Source organism: Carcharhinus amblyrhynchos, chromosome 26 (assembly GCF_965287045.1).
Source record: "Carcharhinus amblyrhynchos chromosome 26, sCarAmb.v2.hapA, whole genome shotgun sequence".
NCBI classification, from domain to species: domain Eukaryota; kingdom Metazoa; phylum Chordata; class Chondrichthyes; order Carcharhiniformes; family Carcharhinidae; genus Carcharhinus; species Carcharhinus amblyrhynchos.
This window is the reverse complement of record NC_137349.1, coordinates 19,249,692-19,274,352: the sequence shown is the minus strand read 5'-3', so window position 1 is coordinate 19,274,352 and position 24,661 is coordinate 19,249,692. Positions and strand designations below refer to the sequence as shown.

General features: G+C 40.0%; 1 protein-coding gene across 2 annotated transcripts in view; it reads left to right on the top strand.

The window, feature by feature from the left end:
• ap3d1 (adaptor related protein complex 3 subunit delta 1) overlaps nucleotides 1-24,661 on the top strand; it is a 96,976-nt gene that overhangs the window by 52,792 nt on the left and 19,523 nt on the right. Inside the window, exons 15-25 of one of the 2 annotated variants that reach the window (XM_080213236.1) lie at nucleotides 878-1,109; nucleotides 3,421-3,566; nucleotides 6,292-6,436; nucleotides 10,513-10,584; nucleotides 11,817-11,892; nucleotides 12,967-13,163; nucleotides 14,696-14,769; nucleotides 16,394-16,417; nucleotides 17,615-17,771; nucleotides 20,625-20,756; nucleotides 23,084-23,137. In XM_080213236.1, coding sequence (XP_080069362.1) covers nucleotides 878-1,109; nucleotides 3,421-3,566; nucleotides 6,292-6,436; nucleotides 10,513-10,584; nucleotides 11,817-11,892; nucleotides 12,967-13,163; nucleotides 14,696-14,769; nucleotides 16,394-16,417; nucleotides 17,615-17,771; nucleotides 20,625-20,756; nucleotides 23,084-23,137 — 1,309 coding nt within the window. The remainder of the gene's footprint in view (nucleotides 1-877; nucleotides 1,110-3,420; nucleotides 3,567-6,291; nucleotides 6,437-10,512; nucleotides 10,585-11,816; nucleotides 11,893-12,966; nucleotides 13,164-14,695; nucleotides 14,770-16,393; nucleotides 16,418-17,614; nucleotides 17,772-20,624; nucleotides 20,757-23,083; nucleotides 23,138-24,661) is intronic. The other variant, XM_080213237.1, reaches the window with a different exon arrangement.

Here is a 24,661-nt window from a genome sequence, read left to right as displayed (position 1 = left end):
AATCCCGCATGACAGCGGTGGCCTAGTGATATTATCTATGGACAATTAATTCAGAAACTTAATGTTCTGGGAACCTAGGTTTGAATCCTGCCTTGGCAGATGGTAGAATTTGAATTCAATAAAACAAATCTGGAATTAAGAATCTACGGATGACCATGAAACCATTGTCAATTGTCGGAAAAACCCATCTGGTTCACTAATGTCTTAGGGAAGGAAATGTGCCATTTTTGCCTAGTCTGGCATACATTGATTCCAGAGCCAGGTTGACTCTCAACTGCCCTCAAAAGACAACTAGGGATGGGCAGTAAATGCTGGCTAGCCAGCAATGCCCATGTCCCATGAATGAATAAGAGAGAATTTGGGCCAGTTTCGCCCTGTAAGCCTGTAATTAAGTTGTGTACAATTTTAGAATTTAAATCTGTTTTTTTTAAACTGGAATTTGATAAAGTTATTTAACCAGAAATTTTTCACAAACTGGGGAGGCAGTGGCACAGTGGTATTGTCCCTGGGCGGGTACTCTAGTGACCTATTGTAATACTTTGGGGACTCGGGTTCAAGTCACGAACAGGTGGTGAAATTTGAATAAATATCTGGAATTAAATGTCGAATGATGACCATGAAACCACTGCTGATTATTGTAAACAAAAATCTGGTGATGTCCACATCCCATGAAAGCAGGCAAAGGTCATCCAATCCCTTAAACTTGTTCTGCTGTTCACATCAATCTTTGCTGATCTGTCTTTTCTTCCATGTCCCTCAACATCTTTACCTCACTAAAATCATTTACATTCCCTTTCACGCTAGTATCTATCAAATTAATTAACAACCAGTTTTAGAAACGGTGTGTACATACAGTTCTAACTTGTGTGTTTTCCAGATACCTTCAAGAGCCTAATCAAACATTGGATGCTATGCTTAAATCCAAAGTCACAACACTACCAGGACATATCCAGGCTGTCTATGTGCAGAACGCTGGTAAATTGTATGCATCAGTATTGCAACAAAATGAGCAAGCTGGTGATAAGGAGGCTGCTCAGGAAATAACACAAATGTTGATTGACAAGCTACCCCAATTTGTTCAAAATGCAGACCTTGAAGTGCAGGAGCGGGTACGTGAACAGCCTTTCACCTCAGATGGTGTAATAATTTCACTTGGTCCATCATTAATAGTATTTTTGATAGATTCTTCCCTTACTATTGTAAATTTGCTTCGAAGGTTATATTAACTGAGCTTTGCATGGTTTGTCCCCACCATCTCTTTCCTGCCGCCCCCCCCCCCCCCACACACACACACACACACACACACACACACACACTCCCAACCTAGAATCATAGAACCCCTACAGTGCAGAAGGAGGCCATTTAGCCCATCGAGCCTGCACCAACAACAATCTCACCCAGGCCCTATCCCCATAACCCTGCTAATCTCCTTGACACTAACGGGTAATTTAGCATAGCCAATCCACCTAACCAGTGCATCTTTGGAGGAAAGAAGCAAAGTATTAATCCATACACATTTTTTTTTCTCATCAGTCTTATCTATTTCTTTTGAAAACATTGATTCAAGTTGGTATGGTGAAAAACTAGTCATCATCTGTTATGTTGCTTGAATTGATACTCCCGCATGGTTCTTAAGTATTTAACCATGATTTGAGACTATTCAGTCACTGTTGACCTTTTAGCCAAAGCATTACCTTTTTTCCTCCCTAACCCCCACACAGCCCCAGTAAAGGTTGTTGATTAGTTGGAACCCTGGGAAAAATTTTCTTGATTAATTGAGGGCATTGTTATAATGTCAGTGATGTTAGCGAATTCCCCCACTTCCAACACCCTTAGGGTTACCATTTGACCAAAAACTCAACTGGACTCGTCACAAACAAGTGGCTTCAAGAACTGCTCAGAAGCTAGGGATACTGTGGCAAGTAAGTCACCTCCTAACTCCCCAAAGCCTGTCCACTGTGTACAGGGTACAAATCAGGTGGGTGATGGAATATTCTCTGCTTGCCTGGATGAGTGCGGCTCCAGCAACACTCAAGAAGCTTAACACCATCCATAATAAAACACCCCTGTTGATTGGCACCACATCTGCAAACGTCCTCTCCCCCCACTACCAACATTCAGTAGCAGCAGTGTGTACTATCTGCAAGATGCACTGCAGAAATTCTTCAAAGATCCTAAATAGTACCTTCCAAACCCATGGCCACTTGCATCTCGAAGGACAAGAGCAACAAGTGTATGGGAACACCACCACCTGCAATTTCCTCTCCAAGCCACTTGCTATCTTTGGGAATATATCCCCGTTTCTTCACATCACTGGGTGAAAATCCTGGAATTCCTTCCCTAACAGAATTGTAAGCCAACCCATAGCTGGTGGACTACAGCCTTTCAAGAAGGCAGCTCATTGACCATTTTCTCAGGGGTAACTAGGGATGGGCAATAAATGTTGATCAGCCAACGAAGCCCTTGTCCCATGAATGAATTTTTTAAAAATGTCGCATCCCTGTCATTCCCTTGGCTGCCTGAGCACTGAACTTCACACTGACTGATGACAAACTGCAAACTAGTTTAGAATCATTAGTCCCCACAATTTGTTCACTCATTAATGTAGCCGCAGTAAGGTTACAGATTCTTTCAGAACATCACTGGGACAGTTGCCTTTTTGAAGAAACTTTTATGCTTCATCCTTATGGGTTTGGTATTTGATCCTGTAAAATTTTGTTTCTAATTTTTCATCTAGCACTCTGATAACAATTTGTCTTGCATGGTGTATCCTTGATTATTTTAATGGGAAAACATCATTGCAACTTTAGCTTTGAGAAGTAAACAGTTAAGTAAATTAGCCATCATTTTTCTGCTACAGTGGCATGTATAAAATGCTCTATCCTGTTAATCAGCTGCAGAGCATTGGAAAATTAGATGACAGTCATTCCACAATGTCCTGTCTTGCACAAAAATCCATTCTCTTTTCCCCCACTCCTCTCCCATACACACTGTCGTTGACGAGGTTCCTGCACTAGAATTAGATTGAGATCTTTAATGTATGAGTTTAAATCCCTTCTGGGCAAATCAATAGATTTGGATATGTAAAGTCTTTTTTGTTTCTGTTAGGAATAGGTAAATTTATGAAGCTGATTATGACAACTCTTGTCTTCGAGCTGAAAACTTAGTTATTCTGAGCTGTGTTCTTTTTAGAGACACTTATTTTTGTCTAGCTATGCTTCATGCACAGCAGTCTCTGCTCTGATGTCTTGCTGTCGATTGCCAGACAACACAAATCTTGCTTGTGAATTCCCCACAGCAGGTGGTTCAAACCTTTAGTCTTACATATGCAAGTCATTTGATGAGTAAACATAAATCACAAAGCATCAATGTCATACAAATATCTTCCTATAAGTCTCATGTTTGAATTTTATTTTACAGGCTTCCTGTATTCTTCAGCTGATTAAATACATACAAAAGCTTCAAGCTAAAGATGTCCCTGTAGCAGAAGAAGTGATGGCTTTGTTTGCTGGAGAACTTAACCCTGTTGCTCCTAAAGCACAGAAGAAAGTCCCTTTGCCAGATGGGTGAGACCTCTCTTTCCAGCATTTCAAGTGCATTTAACAGTATTATTGTAAATTTAAAGAAATTAAGCTTTTTTAAAGTTACAGTCCTTCTGTAATACAAACGAAAGCTGTCCAAAGTTAAACTAAATTTAATTATCATTGGAAAACAAATGTTACTGCATTACTCAAGAAAAGCATGAATGTTTTCACCTCATGATTCATCCTATTATCTTGGTACTGATGGTTTCCAAATACAGTATGTTGTTAAAATAATTGAGTTTTGCAGCTTTCCATTGGTAAACATTATAGTTGCTCTCTAGACTCAACAGTTCAGGGCTAGTAAATTACTCAACTGAATGGATTAATTGATTTCATTCAGGATAGTGATCAGAGCATTCCTATGCTAGGAGGGAAAGAATTAAGCTTTCACTGAGTGTCTGTGACTCCTGTTGGAGAGTGCACAATTGGCATAAGTGACTGCAGACATTTAATAGCAGATGACACCCTCCCCATTGAGACTCAAATGAAAAAAGGTCTCTTGGATGAAAGTACTGGGGAAGGCAAGTGTCTACAGAACTGTAAAACAACATCTTGAGCAGACAAAAGCAGACATTTTCTACGTATAACGACAATTACCTTTGGACCCCATCATTTATTGTGGCAGTCCTGTGAGCTGACAGTCTTTAACCTACTTTTCCTAAATATTCACTGATTGCAGGTGGTTCCTTTTGTATGAACAAATGTTTCCTCCATTTAAAAACTGCTATATTTGCCTCCCTCCCTCAAAAAACAGCCTTGACTAACCGTTATCAACAAAGCTCTAACCTCAGTTTCCTCTAAGATCCTTAGTTTGATGTCTGACCTCCTAACTCTCCTTGTCTGGATTGCTGAAAAACTGAAATTCAACCTATTTTTCAGCCCCATCGCAAGGAGTTTAATGCTGCATGCATTAAGCCCCCCGAATGCACTCATAAGTGACCGTTAGGTGTCATGTGGTAATGGTCCTTCCACTGTCCAGCCAGTTGATATTCATACATTCCATTCCTGACCCATGAACTTCCCAAATATACCAATTCCTTGCTCTTTAGTGCTTACCTTAATCAGTGTAAAGAAAACGATGATGAACCTTTTGGGAGTTAGATCTAAGAATCTTAAATCTGACATCTAAGTGTGCTGGGCTAAATTGATGAAACTTCTTATCATGACAGATGATAATCAATATGGGATCATTCAAAAGAGATCTGGATAGACTGACAGTAGGAAGAGAGACAAGGATGTCGAGTTTTGAGACTGGGAAAAGTGAGATGAGGAAAGTTGTTTTGAGTTCTTTAAAGTTTATATAGGTGTGGATCTTTTGGCACAGGATTCTACGACTGAGGTGCACAATTCCTTTTTTTTATTTTCTTATTTATAAAACGTAAACAATTATTTTAGTAAAAGTGTGAGAAGGTTATGGAGTTTGCTTGCAAGGGTGGTTATTAAAACGGATGAAGGATTGAATTTGTGTTTGGAACAGTAATCTATGATCGGCTACAGAGTTATTGCACAAGTGCTGGTTGAAGATGTCCAAGATGCAGAATTCTTGCTTGAATTCAGTCAGTGTTTTTGACATACAACATGGAAAACGAATAATAGGCAGATTTGGAAGCAATCTTGCTTTTTCTCATTGAGCAAGAAGAGAAGTTATGATTGGTTCTTAACTACTCTCGAGGGCCATTGGGGATGCGCAACAAGTGCTGCCCCCATCCCATGAATGAATTTTAATAAGAGTATTAATTCTAAGATCAAATTTTTTATATATATATGGTTCACTGAACGTTGCGTAAAATATCAGAGCCAAGGCTGCAGTTAGTCTGACAAGCCTGTCGCAAAAGAAATGACTGGGTTGGTGCAGGCACAGCCATATTATCCTCCTCATGCTCCAATTTTGGGAGACCCAGATGGCACTGGTTGCTGCAGATGGCTTTGCAAAAACATCCCTGGATTTTGACTTGGAGATGTTACTAGTTAAATTCACTGTTAATCTTAGGGGGAGTAAATCAATCGATGGGTCAAACGGTCTGATTGTGTGAATCATTCCTCAAATTCTCTACAGGAATGTTGCCAGTATTTGGTTGTATCCACATGCATAGAAAATAGAAGTTGGGTTAAGCCATTTGGCCCTTTGAACTTACTCCACCGTTCATTATGATCATGGCTGATGATCAAATTCAGTGCCCTGATTTTGCCAGAAGATGTCTTTGTTTACTTACATTCTCCCAGTCTAGGACTTCTATACGTTAAATAAGATACTCAGGCACTTCCTACACAAGAGATTAAAAGTGAGTCTGTTTCATACAGTGCCTCCTACATTGCCTGTAGAATCTCAGATCCATTGAGCCAGGTGAGCAGATTCAAATTGAAAAATCTCCGTGTTCAGCTGCTTCTCAGAAGCCAAAGCCGCCTCCCTTACCGGAGATAATCTTAGCATCTTAAACAATTCTTTGCAAAACAAGGGCCTGGGGATCTGTATCATATAGGGCATGTACTGAATGAAGGGAGGGATGATACATGTTCCAGCTCATTTGGCACTTGACTTTGCATTGTGGTAGCGTATACATGAATTGCAGTGGCCTTCCACGATGCCAGTTACATTGGCTGTAGCCTATCAGACAAGCATGACACGTAAAACAAGGGCAAAACATGGATTTATACATGTAGTGGCACTACACGAAATGAGTTTTATTTGACCTCTCTTCCTCTTCAGGCTGGATCTTGATGCCTGGATCAATGATGCACCTTCGGAAAGCTCTTCAGATGATGAAACCCCAAAGAAAATGATCTTCCATGAGGAGGAACAAAGAAGTGTAAAACACAGACAGCCAGAAATGGATGAAGATGAGCTTGCTAGGGTAACTTCTTTCTTTGTGTTCTTCTACAAAGAAAATCAGAACTTCTTGATCCTCTTGTCCTGTTTAGCTGCACCCTAACTTAACCTTCCTTGCTTTACAAATCTTGCTAGCCTATTTAGTATCCTTCGCTGCCATCAGACTGGACCCTGCCCCACTCACTGTACTGTGGACAAGAGCAGCAGTGACTTTCTTTGCATCACTAAAAGACAAATCTAACTCCTGACCTTTTCACAACACTTCACTCAAATCAACAATTCAGTCCTTTCCAGCATCTCTCCTTTAAAGTCTACTTTTCTTGTCTGTATGTTGCCTTGGCACTATCATTGGGAGACTTGGGGAAACTTATAGACATATGCAGACAACACTCAGATTTACTTATCTGTGACTGTCCTTGATTCTTGAATCATGAATTTATGTTGAACTATCTAGCAATTATTAAGTCCAAATAAGCAAGGATCTTTTTCGGCTCCACACTTGCAAACCAAAAGCCATGTAAACTCTAAATTGCCATCCAGTTTCTTAATTTTCTCTGATAGTTTCTTCAGAACAATCTCTGTGGTGATTAATCTTGGTGTCTGTTTGACCTTGAGCTCTAGTCTAGTTCTTCATTGAAAAGCCTGCCTGTGCCTACCTCTTTCCTAACTCGGTGTGCGTCACCTCCAGTCTCAAATATTTTGATATTACAGCCTCCTGAGCTTTCCTCTTTAACAAATTGCTGTTTCAACAGAAGTCCCGCTTTAAGACACATTGGGCCTAATTTTACCATCAAGTTGTTTTCAGGCACAAAAACTTGATAAAGTCAGGCGTGAGGCGAGTAGCACGATCTGTGCCTGCCTGTGCGCCGGTTCCCCCTTTACCAGGGCCCAGAAATGGCCACGATTGGGACCGCACTTGAAATGGGCGTGACGGCCATTTAAATACATTTACATGCATTCAAATTGACTTAATGGGCTGCACGCCCAACATTATTGGCACTTCCCCTTTACCACCACATTTGCCCATCCAGAAGTGAAACAAACATTCTTCACAAAAGGTAAGTGCCAAGCGTCTGACAGCTTTTGGCTTGAGATTAATTAGGGGGAAGGGGGGTCCGCTGCCACTCTGCCTGAGTTCAGTGGGGTCTGCTGCCATTCTGTCTGAGATCAGTAAAGGAGGAGGGGCCTGTGATCGCTCTGGCTGGAGAGGGGGTGGGGAGATAAGGGAGTCAGTCATGTTAGGGGTTTGGGCAGTGCCTGTGGGATCAGGGGGAGGCATTAGCTGGCCTGGGAGCAATGTGTTCGGGGAGCTGCATTCTATCATTTTGTTCTGCGCACGTGCAGTTGGAGGCGCTGATGGAGCTCCAAGATTTTGGGCAGTTAATCCCCGCCCACAGGCTTGTGCATCATGATTTGGAATTGCAGAGATTTTTACAGACTGTATGTGTACGGAGGCGCCTGAGAACAAGTCTAAAAGTCAGATCTGAAACACTCCCAGTTTCAAGTTCGCCCAGACTTAGAATCAAAATGATAAACTGGGGCCCATTATCTATATTCTTAAAACTTCAATGGCTTTCCATCTGCCAATGTCAATTTCTCAATTCTCCTAAGTGCAGAATCCCTCAAATCTTGGCCCTCCATTTTTTTTTGCAAGCTCATTCAGCCTGTGTTCGTTGACAGATTTTCTGTTGTTCCAACGTAACCACTGAAGCAGTTGCCCTTTTTAATCATTCCATTATGTTTTCACATGCAGAGCATTAAACTGATTAAAACCTGTTCTTTGGAAAATTGTAACCATACCGTAGCACCTCAGTTGTCCTCTTCCCTCTGTCAAAATCTACTTTGAGCATCAGCGCTATCCTAAGAACATAAGAAATAGGAGCAGGAGTAGGCCATCCAGCCCTTCGAGCCTGCCCCGCCATTCAATAAGATCATGGCTGATCTGTCGCTGCTCAGTTCCACTTTCCCGCCCTCTCTCCATAACCCTTAATCCCCTCTCCTATCAAAAACCCATCAACCCGCGTCTTAAAAATATTTAGCGAGGCAGCCTCCACCACTTCAACGGGCAGAGAATTCCAGAGATTCACCACCCTTTGAGTGAAGAAGTTCCTCCTCAACTCCGTTCTAAACCGCCCCCCTTTTATCTTGAGGCTGTGCCCCCTAGTCCTATTGTCTTTTTTGAGCGGGAAGAGTCTTTCCACCTCTATCCTATCCATCCCATTCATCATCTTATACGTCTCAATGAGATCTCCTCTCATTCTTCTAAACTCTAACGAGTACAAGCCCAGTTTATTCAGCCTCTCCTCATAGCTCAACCCCCTCAACTCCGGTATCAGCCTAGTAAACCTCCTCTGCACTCCCTCCAAGGCCAAAATATCTTTGCGCAGGTGCGGCGCCCAAAAATGCACACAGTACTCCAGTTGCGGCCTCACCAATGCCCTATACAGCTGCAGCAAGACCTCCCTACTTTTATATTCAATCCCCTTCGCTATGAAGGCCAGCATCCCATTCGCCTTCCTGACCACCTGCTGCACCTGCAAGCTGGGTTTTTGCGACTCGTGCACAAGGACCCCGAGGTCCCTCTGCACCGTCGCCTGCTGCAGTTTTTCGCCTCGTAAGTAATAGTCCTTCCTACCATTTTTCCTACCAAAGTGGACCACCTCACACTTGCCAACATTAAATTCCATTTGCCATTTCCTGGCCCATTCACCCAGCCTATCTAGATCCTTCTGCAGACTCTCCACACCCTCTGCACAATTTGCCGTTCCCCCAATCTTGGTGTCATCAGCAAATTTCGACACTCTACACTCGGTTCCCTCCTCCAGATCATCTATATAAATGGTAAAAAGCTGAGGTCCCAGCACCGACCCCTGGGGCACTCCACTAGTCACCATCCGCCAATCCTCTCCCACCAATTCTTGGTTCTGATTGTTTTCAACTCTGTACATTGCTATGAGATGTTCAATGTTAGGCTGCCATGTCTGAAGTTTAAATTTTTTTTAGAAGTTCAATTTGTTTGAGAAGTTCAGTGTTGTGCTCTTGACCTGAAATGTGTATTTTCTTCTTCGTTGCTGTTTTTCAATCCAGTGTTAGTATATCCACAATTTTTAAAAAGCATATAATCTAAGGACTGTTGTGCCAACACTAATCAAAACTACCAGAAGTAGGGGAAAGAGGTTAGGGTTGATATAGTACATCTGTTCACTTTTGTACCTTATCAAGTTATTTTCTTATGACTTGTTTGTAAGTTCTAAAGGAGAATGTTCCATAAATTGTCTTTGGCCCTGTGTGATACTGATTTTTTGCTGAACACTTATTTCAATTTTTTCAATCCAAGCTTGACTTCTCCAGAGCTTTTCTTGGCAGCCTCTTGAACTTCACTTAAATTCCAATTCTCCAAAACTACATTACACACAATCCTATTGCACCCCCATTCAGACTCTCGTATCATCCCCATCCTTGCTGACCGCAATTTGTTTTTTTTTGTGGCTCCAAATTGACTTCAAATGTTCATTTCCATTTTAAAATCCTATCATAGCACTAACCCAGCATCCAACTTCAGACCTCATCTTTCAAGTGTAGTTTTTTGTCCTTTGGTCCACTGTCAGTTGTGTGTTTTAACCATCACATTGTACGATCTGAATTGCTCTTTTACCCCCTCAGCCTGGCTGGATGTTTCTTGGCGCCACCGCCCCCCCCCGCCCCAACCACCCAGTGTGATTCCTAAGAGAAAATAAAATTACTGTGGATACTGAAATCTGAAACAAAAACTGATGAAGACTCATCGACACCTGAAATGTTAGCTCTGTTCTCTCTCCACAGATGATGTCATACTTAGTGAGATTTTCCAGTAATGTTACTATGTTAAACACTTTGTCTCATCTCCATTTTTTCTCGTGTATGTACGTCTTATTGTGCAAATATCTTTTTTTATATTGACTTTTTGGGGTATCAGAGTTTTCCTCCCCCCCCCCCATATTCCTCCAACCTACTTTGCTGTGATCAGTTACTTCTATGTGAAATATAAGTTTAGAATCTTTAAGCTGATATCGAACTTTCAATGAAGTGTAACTTGGTGTATAAAATTTGTTTACTTTCTAGCGGCGAGAAGTAAGAAAACAAGAACAGGCAAACAATCCATTTTACATCAAGAGTTCTCCATCTCCTCAGAAGGTAATGTCTTGTGATAATTTTCATAGAATCACAGAAACCCTACAGTGCAGAAAGAGACCATCAGGCCCTTTGAGTCTGCACCAACCACAATCCCAGCTAGGCCCTACCCTCATATCCCTACACATTTACCCACTAATCCCTCTGACCTACCTATCTCAGGACACTAAGGGGCAATTTTAGCATGGCCAATCAACCTAACCTACACATCTTTGGACTGTGGGAGGAAACCAGAGCACCTGGAGGAAACCCACGCAGACACAAGGAGAATGTGCAAACTCCACACAGACAGTGACCCAAGCTGGGAATCGAACCAGGTCCCTGGAGCTGTGAAGCAGCAGTGCTAACTACTATGCTACCATGCCAAACATCCCTTATTTGGTTGAGGGGGTATATGGTGAAGAGAATGCTGCCTTTAAATTCAGACTGGGGCACGATATATGTGGCTTGCTCAAGTTTTTGACTTGGCTGACCAGCAAAAAAAAATGTGACGAGAGCTTGTAAATAATACGAGAACCTAAGCCACGTAGATTAGAAAGCTAAAAGGTTCCTTATTTCATCTCGGCTATATCCACATTTTGGGATATCACAGTCTGCATTGTTGCCCTTAAGCTGAAAAGGAGGGTAGAAATCAACCAGGATTTTCAACCACAATTTCTGTTGATGAGCGGATAGAAGATGCCCAAATGTGGATGTTGGCTATGAACTTGCACTTGCATCTTCGTTAATGACTGACATCCAAAATTGCTGCCCGGCCTTTGACATGAAGGATAGGAACTCTGCCAAGTTACTAAAGGTTTGCCAGTGTCTGTGGTGGCATTCCTCAGCAGGAATTGATGTCTTTAGGAAGAGTGGGCAGGAAATTGGGATGGGGAGCAGCTGAGATAGTAAACACAAACGTTTTGTTTTAGTCTTGTAGAATTATGTTGGGTTTCAAAAGGAGATTGTGCACTTTGGGGAAATTATCTCACAGCCTATGAGGATTGAGTGGGAAATGAAACTGACTGGATTATTCGGCTTAGACATGATAGGTACTGTTCAGCTGTTGAGAATGAATTTGTAATTGCAAAGGAGTAAGATACCAACTGTACTTTAATTGTATAATTTATTCTTGAAGCAGTAATAACTGCCTGGGTTAAACCGAGAAATATGTTTCATTTGATGGGCGTGTGAAGCTTTGTCAACCAAGATTATGAGAATGATTAATTGACAGCCACTATTTTGTTTGATTCTAGAATTACCAGGACGCTAGTGGAGTTGATCACATACCTGTGGTGCAAATTGATCTCACAGTACCATTGAGAGTACCAGGTAATTGAGGCAGCTATTGCAGTTCTCCACATTCCAGTTACTGCATGTAGTAAGTATTTGTGATACCTTACACTGATGGTTTTGTAACCCACGTATGTCAACCACACAAAGCCAAAATGGAAGAATCCCAGTGAAGCTGCTTTCCCTCAAGTCTAATTTTCTACAGTCGTTAATCATTGAGCCAACATTGCTAATGTGATGTGCTAACTAAATTTATTTACCAGGGAGGAGCAGTTATTTTTTCCTCTGCCACAAGTATTGTTCTGCATTGTCATGGATGAGTAATAGTATGAGAACTTGCTGCCACCAAGGAAAAAGTGTACAAGATTCTTTGGGAGATGGTGGCAGCAGCGAATGAGGGTAATAAATCTTAAGTTGTTCAGCAGAATATTCTGTATTATATCTTATTATCAATCATCTATATACAATTTAAGATTTTTGGAGAAAATGGCTCACTCCTTCCTAAAGCTATCAAATGGGTGCATTAACATTGGCAATTTTCTGATTTGGAAAATTGTGAGCTAATTCCTCAATTTGGGTTTTCTTCAATCTTGATTTACAGTTTAGTTCTTTTTGCATGAAGTCTAGCATCATGATCATGCCTAGATGAGCAATGAATCTGAAATGGCTTAAAAAATTGTCATGATGCAGAAAGATTTGTGCATAGAATGATAGAATCCCTACAGCGCAGGAGGAGGCCATTTGGCCCATCAAGTCTGCACCAACCACAATCCCACCCTGATCCTATTCCCGTAACCCTACATATTTATCCTGCCAATCCCCTGATACTAGAGTCAATTTAGCATAGCCAGTCGACCTAACCTGCACGTCTTTGGGCTTTGGGAGGAAACTGGAGCACCTGGAGGAAGCCCTGGCAGACACGGGGAGAATGTGCAAACTCCACACAGACAGTGACCTGAGGCCAGAATTGAACCCAGGTCCCTGGCACTGAGGCAGCAGTGCTAACCATTGTGCCACCATGCCGTCCATGCATGAGTAATGTTTTTTCAAAACATTTATGGCCATGTGTAGTTTGTTCCAATCCTGTAATCTGTGTTGTATTGACGTACACAGGAATGCCTTTGTCAGATCAATATCTTAAACTGGAAGAAGAACGCAGGCAACAGCAGAAACAGGATAGGCAGAAAAAGAAGAAAAAACAAAAGAAAGACAAGAAAGGCAAACGCCGCCATGATTCACTTCATACTGAAAGTGATGAGGACATTGCTCCAGTTCATCATGTTGATATTATCACAGAAGAAATGCCTGAGGTTAGTAATTACACATTCGTCTTATCCTATGCTACTAAAAGCAAATGAATTAGTCATTGGCAATCCATTTGAGAGATGATGGGGAAAAAAGATGACGTGGATATTAAATATGCCTCTAAAGCTCCTGTTGAAAGTATTTTGAATGCCATTAAAAATTCAGACATTATTACCCTGGATGTATCTAATCATGCTGTCATGGTTTAAGCAAACTGACAGGGCACACAGGCAACCCATAACCACCATTGATTGCGCTATTAGATATCTGGTGGATCATGTTACTGCAGTTGTGAGGACTTATTGCACTGCTCCATCTTTGGATGAGATATTAATCCAAGGCAGCTCCTGTGCAAGTTGATGTGTAAGATCACATTCAACTTTGCAAGAAATTTGTGCTTCAGCCAACTTTGATCCTGCGAGAAATAGATTTTGACTTTATTGCACTTCTATTTGGGAGAATCTTGATGGGTGCAGATTGGCTATATTAAGTCACTGCATATCAAAATTTTGTATGAAGTACTTTGACAAATTTCTAACAAAATTATATATAAGGACAGGATATTTACTTTCCCTTTCTTCTCCCTCTCGCATGCTCTTGATCTCACTATTGATCTGGATTTTGCATCACTTATGCTTTTTTTGCTTTAGTGTTATTTCTTTCTTAGGCTGTCTGGAGTACAATTGCTAGTGCACTCTTGTGTGCATTTGTTCTTGCATCTGCTCTCAGTTCTCTTCTTTCATCATCATTTGCATGCACTTGTTTCCTCATGTTTTATCAGTAATGTTTTGTCTTGAAATTTTGCTCATATTCTCAGTGTGAAATTTAGCAACATTTAAGGAAGCTTTTTGCGATTTCCAAGTTGGATTTTTAAATACCTAGTCTCAGTTCGAAGTATTATATGTGCAAATTCTGTAGAATGCTATAGAAATGGTGGATAAAAATAATAGGCCCATACTGATCCAGATAAAAGCATTGTTGAAGTTAAACTATGTTTTTCTAGTAATGTATTCAAAAGTATTCCCATAATTTACATAATTTGTAAATGTTTAGGTGGAAAATATTGTCCTAATTCTTGCAGATCCTTCTCTGTTTCATTATAATGGATTTTTTCACTGTGGATGCCAAATTAACGAAAATAATATTCCACGGTTGTACCTTGGTTTCTTTGAATTGATAATGCATCCTCTGACACCATTTCATCAACAGTTCCTCTTCAGAATCTCCTTCCATTTGAACTTGTCTTCATTCATCCATCTAATGACTACCTTTAATTTGTGTTATTGTTTCAATATAATATTTAAGTAAATCCCAACTAGTACGCTGATTCTTATATTGAAAGAAATGAATAGTAGGGTGGGGAGGGAGTGGAATTTGTGAAATATGATCAATGATTTATACTTTTTAAACACTTACTGGTGCATGCAGTACAATGCTTTCTTCTCTCAACGTAACTCCTAGTGCTGTAGTTTTTTAAAAGAAAAAATTTCATACTGAACTTTACCAACACTGTTCATTGTCTTTGGACTTTGTTTAGAATGCCTTGCCTAGTGATGACGATGATAAAGATCCAAATGATCCATATAAAGCGCTGGATATTGACTTGGATAAGTAAGTATGCATTTGTTGCTCTTTTGACAAAGTTGAAAAGCTACTTTTCTATTTTGTAGCTGTCAGTTACCAAAGTTGCTTGAAGCAAATTATTACTGGTTCTGGAAAAACGTTCAGGTGATTTCTAAAGTAATGTCAACTGTCTTGCTTCAGAGTTAAAGATTTTGGCTTCAAGCCTCAGTCCAGGAGTTGAGTACAAAAATCAAGGCTGACAGTCCATTGCTGGTCTTAGGGAGTGCTACAGTGTTGGTGGTGCCACCTTTTGGATGAGCTGTAAAGCTTGGCCACATTTGTTCCTCAGCTGGACGTAAAAGATCCCTTTACACTAATTTGAAGAACGGAGAAGTTATCCCTGGTGTCCCGGCCAACATTCCTCCTTTAGCAAACACACAGATTATCTGGTCGTTATCATATTGCCATTTGTGTACTTTGCTGTGTGAACGTCGGCAGCCACATTTCATCCTTCGCTGCACTGCAAAAGCACTTAATTGGCCACAAAACAATGTCCAGTAGTCATATAAGGCTCTAGATAATTCCTGGCTCTCTTAATGCATCTGACTACAAGGATCATTCCCAAGTACTAGTGCTCACTATAGTTTCGTTTGCTAGAACAATGTTTTCTCAGTTTTTGTACATTCAAATAAATTATTTCACCATGGGTTTTTTGCAGATAATTGGAGTCTTTCCCCTGTATGCATTTTTAATATATTAAAGTTCAAATTCCAATCATTTATGTTTAAGTTTGATTGCTTTAAGTAAAGGCATAATTTAGGTCTATTCCTTGTATTTTTTGAATGTCTTCTGCCCATCTTTAGATCTAGTTCTCTCTTTCTTTTCCTTTCTTTGCTACTTTATCACATCTGATTAGAATTTTGACTGGCAGTGGTTACCTTCTGGAGCTGACTGGCTTTCATTAACTAAGCCACGTAAGCTAACTCAATTTTCGTTTCCTCTTCCTCTTCTTTCCCCTCCCACTGTCTGAACCCTTGCACTGCATCTCCCTCAGTAGCCCAGTCATGATCAAGTGTTTGTCGTTTGGAAAATTGCAAAGCACACACAGTAAGAAGTGGCATATCTATACTGAATGCTGTTATTGAGTCTCCACCAGTTAAAACAGATTGTAATTGACAATGTTGCAATTGCTAACAACATACAATTCAGCCACCCAAATAAGATCTTGTTCTTAAGACGCGTGGGTGGATTTTTAACTATGTAATATTGAATGAATTAATGTAATTTCAAACAGGAGTAAGGTTAACATGTACACACACAAGATTTGACTTGCACTAAACTTCCACACTGCCTGACATATACTATCTTAATATAAATTCAGAGTTGTTGTAATATTACATTGGGCGTACAACTCTATGAAGGCTATTGATTCCAAATGTAACTGCAATAGTCACAAAATTCATTATGCCAACACAATTTTTCAGTGTTTAGTGAATTTTATCATTGCTCCAAAATTAATATCACTAATCTCTGGCTATTTAATTAGTTCTGTGACTTTTTTTTTCTCTCCTTCCTCACGTAACATGCCACTCCATTTTTTTCCTGTCCTCCTTTCTTTTCTGTCTTTCTTTCTACTGCTCGCACAACCATCATCTTTGTGTCCCAACAAAAGTCTAAATCCAATGAAAAAAGGAAGGTATGTAAAATGTAATGTTTTGTTTTTAAAATTTCTTGTGGTCTTTTGACTTGGAGATGGGCCTGTGTGTTTTTAAGGGTTTAAACCTTTGATATCTACCCAATAATTCACATTTTGTATATAAACATGGCCTGATGTCACAGCTAAATACTGACATATATTTAATTGCAATTTAGTACTTTGTATTCAAATTCACAATTTCTGTCATCAAAGGGTTAAACTCTGTCATGTGCCATATGGTCACTGGTGTTCAGTAAAACTTGCATCAGTGAATTACATTAGAAAACTGTGGAAAGGTTGAAATTCTGCTTTTAATGAGTCTCCCAATATCACAACATAGGCAGCGTATTGTGATTATATCCATCCATCAACCGTAAGTCATTTCTTGCCTTACAGTTGTGGTTGGGAAACTTGATAAAGGCAGTTCTTTGTGAAATTGGTATGATAATTCCAAGTATTTTTCTCAAATGCAGACTTGTTTAAGAAGTTTGGTAAACTTTCCTTGCGTTCCTGACATTCCGATCATCGAAATTTACAAATGCTTTGCACAGTTTGTGTTTTATTGTGTGCATTAACTAGTTGCCTGTTGCTTTCTGATCTTAACCAGCTTTTTCATGTTCTGAAGTTCCTCACGAAAACTGACCATTCATTACAATCACGGTTGGTTATTTTAAGCGCTCTATGCCTTCCCATTATCCGCGAAGCTTTCTTATAACTATACCCAGAAGCACCAATTTTCCATTTTATGATTGATCAGTGATTCAAATTGAGAAAATCAATTTTTAATTTGCCTGATTTTCATATTTTGGATTGATCTTCGAAATAGAGGCTGGAAATTTGAGTTGGCTATCTCAATTTCACTGTCAAAATGACCTCCTTTTGGTAAGACTAGATCAGTAGATTCAAGATTTCTTCCAAATGTTTTCAGCAGATTCAAGATTTCTTCCAAATGTGGATATGCTGACAACTGTGTATCAAACTGTCTTGCGAGTGTTACCTAGGATTTTCCGAGTTGATTTTCCCATCTCAATCCACCTGGGTTGTGCTGTGAATGAACTGTAGAAGTGTTTTTTTTTGTAATGTGCTGGTTTGATGAAGCTAAAATTATGGAGCAGTGAAACTTCTACATTTCCTTATCATTTTATTAAACGCAAGAGCCACTTAATAGTTCAGTTTTATTTCTATGCTGTCTTAAAGGCCTTTAGCAGATAATGAAAAACTGCCTGTGAGGACACACCGAGCAACTGAAAAGAAATCGCCAGAAGTCGAAGCTGCTCCAGTGGAGGATAAAAGCAAAAAACCTTCTAAGAAGGCAAAGAAAGAAAAAGACAAAAAGAAGGATAAAGAGAAAAAGGTAAACTAAACTATTTTGAATCTTCAATAGTTTATGGAATCATGTTGCCCCCTGCTGCTGTTTAGGTAGCTTAATTTAGAACAATGCAGACTATTTCGCTGCAGTGATGTTTATATGATGAATAAATATGGTCTAAATATTAGATAGCATTGCATGGCGAAGTCCTGCTTACCAAACACCCCCTAAATCTTGTGGATCTGTTTCTGATCCAGCCTTGACTATTTGGTGCAAATATGGCAGTAAAATACCTTAAACTAGTCCTAACTGCACACAAAACTAAAACATTTATAATTGCGATGAACAGTCCACGTGATCCTCAATGGCTACATAAGAACATAAGAAGTAGGAGCAGTAGGCCATCTAGCCCTTCAAGCCTGTCCTGCCATTCAATGGCTGATCTGAAATGGCTCAGTTCCACTTTCCTGCTTTCTCCCCATAACCCTTAATTCCCTTGTCTACCAAAAACCTATCTACTCGTGTCTTAAATATATTTAGCGAGGTAGCTTCCACCACTTCAACGGGCAGAGAATTCCAGAGATTCACCACCCTTTGAGTGAAGAAGTTCCTCCTCAACTCTGTTCTAAACTGCCCCACCCCCCCCTTATCTTGAGGCTGTGCCCTCTAGTCCTGCTGTCCTTTGTGAGCGGGAAGAATCTCTCTACCTCTACCCTATCCATCCTTTTCATTATCTTATACGTCTCTATAAGATCCCCCCTCGTCCTTCTAAACTCCAACGAGTACAGACCCAGTCTATTTAGTGTCTTCATAGTCTAACCCCCTCATCTCCGGTATCAGCCTAGTGAACCTCCTCTGCGCTCCCTCCAAGACCAAAATATCCTTGCGCAAGTGCGGCAACCAAAACTGCACACAGTACTCCAGCTGCGGCCCCACCAATGCACTGTACAGTTGCAGCAAGACCCCTCTGCTTTTATATTCTATCCCCCTCGCTATAAAGGCCAGCAACCCATTCGCTTTCTTGATCACCTGCAGACTGGGTTTTTGCGACTCTTGCACAAGGACCCCCAGGTCCCTCTGCACCGTAGCATGCTGCAGCTTTTCGCCCTTTAAATAGTAAAGTGGATAACCTCACACTTGCTAACATTGTACTCCATCTGCCAGGTCCTCCGCCACTCGCTCGAGGACTGAGTAGTTATTTACCAAATTATATTGATGTGGTGGGATGATACCCTGAAGTTAAAAGTTCAGGCATATGTTTGAAGGAGAGCAGTCGGGAAGAGCTTTATTCAGCCTGTTAATGACCTGAAATTTTTTATTTGGTGAATTAGTGACATAAAATGGTCAACAAAATACTTTTTCATGTTCCAGCATAAAATTGTTACATTTATTGTACAATATAGATATTTACTGAAGACGGGATGAATAATTTTAACAATTATAGTTCTTGAATGTGTAAATTTAATTTCAGTGGTTTCAGTGCGTATTTTTGATTGTTTGTGCCACAGTAATCAACTAAGCTTAAAGCATGAGTTGCAGTGACAGGCTCTTAAAATTATCAATATTCTTTATCATCTTAACCACGTTGGAGAATTGATTATTGTTGATGATGAATGTGGTCATTTTTAGAATAATAATACTCTTAGTTTTTAACATTGGCCTAATTTTTACTCCTTTTAATACCTTGTGTTTTAGGAATGTGTTCTTCGTGCTTGCTGTTTCACTTCACAAAAGTTTAGTACGTCACTCACTTTCCTTGTAGCTTTGGTGAAAGTTGTATCGGGGAAATGTTTATTTTTGCTATTGACAGTCCCCTTTGCTGTTCAGCAGTATTACTGTATACTAATATTTCAGTATTACTACTGTTGAATCTCCCAGAATCAATATCCTGTGGGCTGCCATTGATCAGAAACTTAACTGGACCAGCCATATCAATACTGTGGCTATGAGAGCTGGTCAGAGGCTAGAAACTCCGTGGCGAGTAATTCTTCCCCCACCACCTGACTCCAAAGCCTGTGCACCATCTTCATGGCACAAATCAGGAATGTGATGAAATACTCTCCACATGTCTGAATGAATGCAGCTCCAGAAGCCTAACAGCATCCAAGACAAAGGAGTCTGTTTAATTTACACCCCATCCACTACCTTAAACATTCACTTCCATCAACACCATATGGTACTGTGTACCATATACAAGATGCACTGCAGCGACGTGCCAAAGCCACCTCAGGCAGCACCCTCTAAGCCCACAAACACGACCACCTTGAAGAACAGGAGAGCAGACTTCTCATGACACCATCACCTGCAAGGTCTCCACCAATTCATGCACCATCCTGACCTGGAACTATTATCATTATTCCTTCACTATGTTGGCTCAAACACCTGGAACTCCCACCCTGATAGCACTATGGGTGTACCAATACCAGATGGACTGCAGCAGCTCAAGAAGGCAGCTCATTACCACTTTCAAGGATAATTAGGAATGGAGAACAATTACTAGTTTTGCCAGCAATGCCCACATACCAAGAAAGAGAAAATTATTAAAAGCACATTTAATTTTCTAAGTGCTGCAACTTGAAATAATAATCTTTGTCATACCCTAGTGAATTGCATGTTAGTTTTAGATTTTAAAAAAATGAATATATTTTCCATCTGGAAGTCACCAATTCATGTTGAGTCTATTTCTATTGATTAATTACTTGTGTTTGATTCTATATTGTGTGATTTTCCAATTCAAGCAGCAGGCAAAATGTACTAGACTGTTCACTGAGTAAGAGCACATTTGTTAATAAATTGGAATCATGTTGGCACCCCTTGCCTACTGGCTGGGGAGAATTCAGTTATATTCTTTTTAAATGTGATTGCTTTGTATTTCTGCTATCTGCTATGTTGGTGCAGAAAAGTAAAGAGAAAGTTAGCAAAAAGCCTAAGAAGTCTCCAGAAAATGCAGAGAATGAACATACTGCACCAGAGGAAGAAATTGTTACACCTACATCCAAAGAAGAAGAAAATGCAAAGTCCACAGGAGAGGTCCGTACTGCACTCTTTGTAAAAAAAAAAAGTTTAAAATTTTATGAAGTAAATTGTTGGTTTCCCTTCATTATTGAAGATGGCCCTTTTTCACATGCACAGAGTCATCTATTGTGCTTTCTAACGTGGAGCCTGTTTGCAGACCTGCATGGCATTCCGGTGTGGGCAAGGATGGATTTTTAATTTTTGTTGGAATTACCCAATCTTTCTTGCTTGCCATTTGTCCTTTGCTGTTTCTTCTTTTTGTTTCACCCAGAGTATGGGTTAAAACTTGAGTGCATTTTGGATTTGCCTAAAGGCTTAGTGTTGCTTTCTGCATGACACCACTTTGGCCAATCAGTTGACTTCTCAACTAATCAGCACTCCTTTTCTCCTGTAGTATAAATTATTGTAATAATTTGAAATTTAGCATTCTTACATTTTCCCTGATGACTGCAAGTCTCCTTTTCAGCAAAACACTATTGACTAAATATTATCTTTATTGGCACCATATACTTTAAACCACAAAACAGAAAATTTCCCTTTAGCACAATCAAAAATATACTTCTCAGATATACTTTACACTGTACTTTAAGTAGACCTTCCGCTCTCCCAGTCTAAGGTGATTCTCAGCCTGTGAACTTTTATTGTCAGGACTGTCTTTCACAGTGAGGTTTTTTGCCTCAAAATCTTTTCTCTAGTGCAAGCAAGGTGAATCTTCCAGCTTCATTTCAATGCCTCATGAATTCAGCTGAAATGGTTGCCATAAGAGGCCACAGGCTTAGGGTGCTGGGGAGTAGGTACAGAGGAAATATCAGGGGTAATTTTTTCACTGAGGGTGGTGGGTGCGTGGTATTGGCTGCCAGCAGTGGTGGTGGAGGCGGATTTGATAGGGTCTTTTAAGAGACTTTTGGATAAGTACATGGAACTCAGTAAGATAAACGGTTATAGGTATGCCTAGTAGGTAGGGACATGTTCAGTGCAACTTGTGGGCCGAAGAGCCTGTTTGTGCTGTCGTTTTTCTATGTTCTGTGTTTCTATGTTTTCAATCCAAGCATGAGCTGCCATCCATATTCCTGCAGGGCAAACCACGGCATCTTGCTGCCTAGTGGGAGAATGCAGCTGAGGTTTGCCACGCCAATTCCTGGGATGGCAGGTCTGTTAGTATGAGAAGAGACCAGGTCAGTTCAGAGTGTATTCATTGGAATTTTAAAGAGAGCGAGAGGATCTCTTAGAAATGTATAAAATTCTAATAAGGTGAGACAGGGCAGATTCAGAAAGAATATTCCCAATGGTGGTCAAGTCCAGAACTAGGGGTCGTAGTTTGAGAAAAGGGGTAAACCTTTTAAGACTGAGGTGAGAAAATATTTCTTTCCCCAGGGACTGGTGAATCTGTGGAATTCACTACCACAGAGTAGTTGAGGCCAAAACATTGCACAATTTCAAGAAGAAATTAAATGTAGCTCTTGGGGCTAAGGGGATATGACGAGAAGGTAGGATAAGGTAGTTGATTTTGATAATCAGCCATGATCAAAATGAATAGAGGAGCAGGCTTGAAAGGCTGACTGGCCTAGTCCTCCCCTTTTTTTTTCTATAGCTGTTTTGTAAGTGGTCAGTCATTATAGTGGAGAGGATATGGAGTCAGAATTCAGCTCTGGTCTAATAGCATGCCAAAGCTGCACACAATCTGTTTCAGCCAGAAAAGGTGACTTGTGGAAGGCATGTAATCGGTGATAAAGGCAAGGAGTTTGTGGTAGAGACAAAGACCATAGTTTTGGTCCATAGACCAATGTTTAGCTAAGTGAAATTATTAGACTGGAAGAGAAGTCTCTCAAAAAGAGGTGCATGATGGTAATAGAAAGTGAAAGCTTCAGCATACAAATGAACGCTGATCTCCTGTTTGCCAGTGACTTCAAGGGGAAGCGTATACATGAGGAAGAGAGATGATCAATTTTGATCCTTGGGCTGTTGCAGAGGTAATGCAATAAGAATTGCAGAAAGGAAGATTGGATAATTTAAGTAAAACTAAGGAAAGACAATCTCACTGAGCTAGGTAGTGTAAGAGAGATATGGAGCGGGATGGAGTAATCAACCTAATCAAAGGTCGGAAAAGCCTTTGCGCCCACAGTCACAGCAGTTAATTTGTGGATTTGATTAGGTTGCCTGCGCTCTGGCAAAGACAACAATCTGATGCAAAAGGTCCAAACGGGGATTTGCATCAATGTCCCTCAGGATTTGTTTTTTATTCTCCTCATCTTTGTATAATTTTTACTCCATGTTCTATAATTAGAAATGTTGATTATAATCCTGCTGATATTTTTATTTTTGTTTTTGTTTTTCACATTCAGGCATCAGATCTGGACTTCTGGTTATCTAATGCTCCAGCACAAAGCAAACCAGAGGTTGGTATACTTGGAGATCCGTTCACTAATTAATCAGCTACTTATTTTAGATCGTGCTCTGTGAGCTGAATAGTTTGTAAAGGATTCCATGCAGTGTACAAACAGCTTCTCAAAGAGCTAGCCATTTCTTTTAATTTATAGAGGTTTGCAGAAGGAAAATAGTGTGGTGTTTAATTATTATACAATGTGAGAAGTTCTTGAGAGAAGAAAATTAAAATTTACTGATGTCAAATACAGCCAGTATAAATTGTAGTATGAAAAACTGCAGAAGAACATGAGCCGTATGGGCAGCTAAGTGGCAGGCACGATTCAAAGTAGAAACATATTAAGTCATTACATTTTGGAAATGGGAATAGGGCAAGGAAATTCACTTTAAATTGTTAAGATTTTAAATGAAGTGAAGGAATAAAGGAACCTTAATGGATCAGTAAAACAGTAGGCCTCAGTAAGTAAGGCTATAAAGGGGAACAATAATTTACTGTAATGTTAGAAATGAGGAGTTAAGAGTTGGCGATTATTTTCCACTAGAACTTGTTGGTTCAGAGCAACTGAATAGAGGTATTCATATTTCTGGAACTTCGTTATATTAAGTAATGTTGGAATGTTTCCAATTTCCATCAAAGAACAAAGATATAAATGTTAAGATAACAAGCAAAAAAAATTGAAGAAAAGCTTAAAAGTATTTCTCCACATCAACAATAGTGGGAATCTGTAATAAACCAGGAAGGCAGAATTCATAAATTCCTGAGAAAATGAATCAAAATTTCTTGAAAAAGTATGAAAGGAAATGGGCATCAACCTGTATCTTAATCATAGAATCCTGTAGTGCAGGAAGAGGCCATTTGGCCATTGAGTCTGCACCGCACACAATCCCACCCAGGCCCTATTCTCATAACCCCTCATTTATCCTTTTAATCCCCCTGAGTTGCCTATGCTAAATTGCAATCAACCTAACCCCACACATCTTTGGACTGTGGGAGGAAATCGAAGCACCAGGAGAATGTGCAAACTCCACAGAGACAATGACCCAAGGCCGGAATTGAACCTGGGTCCTTGGCTCTGAGAGGCAGCAATGCTAACCACTGTGCCACCTTGCTGCTCTCTTTAAGGGGAGGAACAGGACAGGGGCAGAGTCTTAATGGATCTATTTCTGAGCTACAATGTACTGACAAACCCTTACGAATATAGATTATAGGAATGACCATTTTGCTAACACTTCTATTTTTTGAAATAGAGTTGAAATGATACATTTGAATAGTGTATACATTTGTATAATGAACAAAAAATATAGTCAAGAGTTTTACTACCAGTATTTTGGAGAAGCTTGTTAGCCTTTCCCCATTGATCTATATTGAAGGATTTGTGTCAGAATTGATTCTCAGTGATTTCCTTGTACTCCTTAAATTGTGTGTCTGCATGCAAGTGGAAAATTCATACTCTGGAATTAATACTTCTGGCATATCATTCAGTGTGTATTAGTTATGGTATTGAACTAGTTGAGAGGAGTGAAATTGAATTCAATAA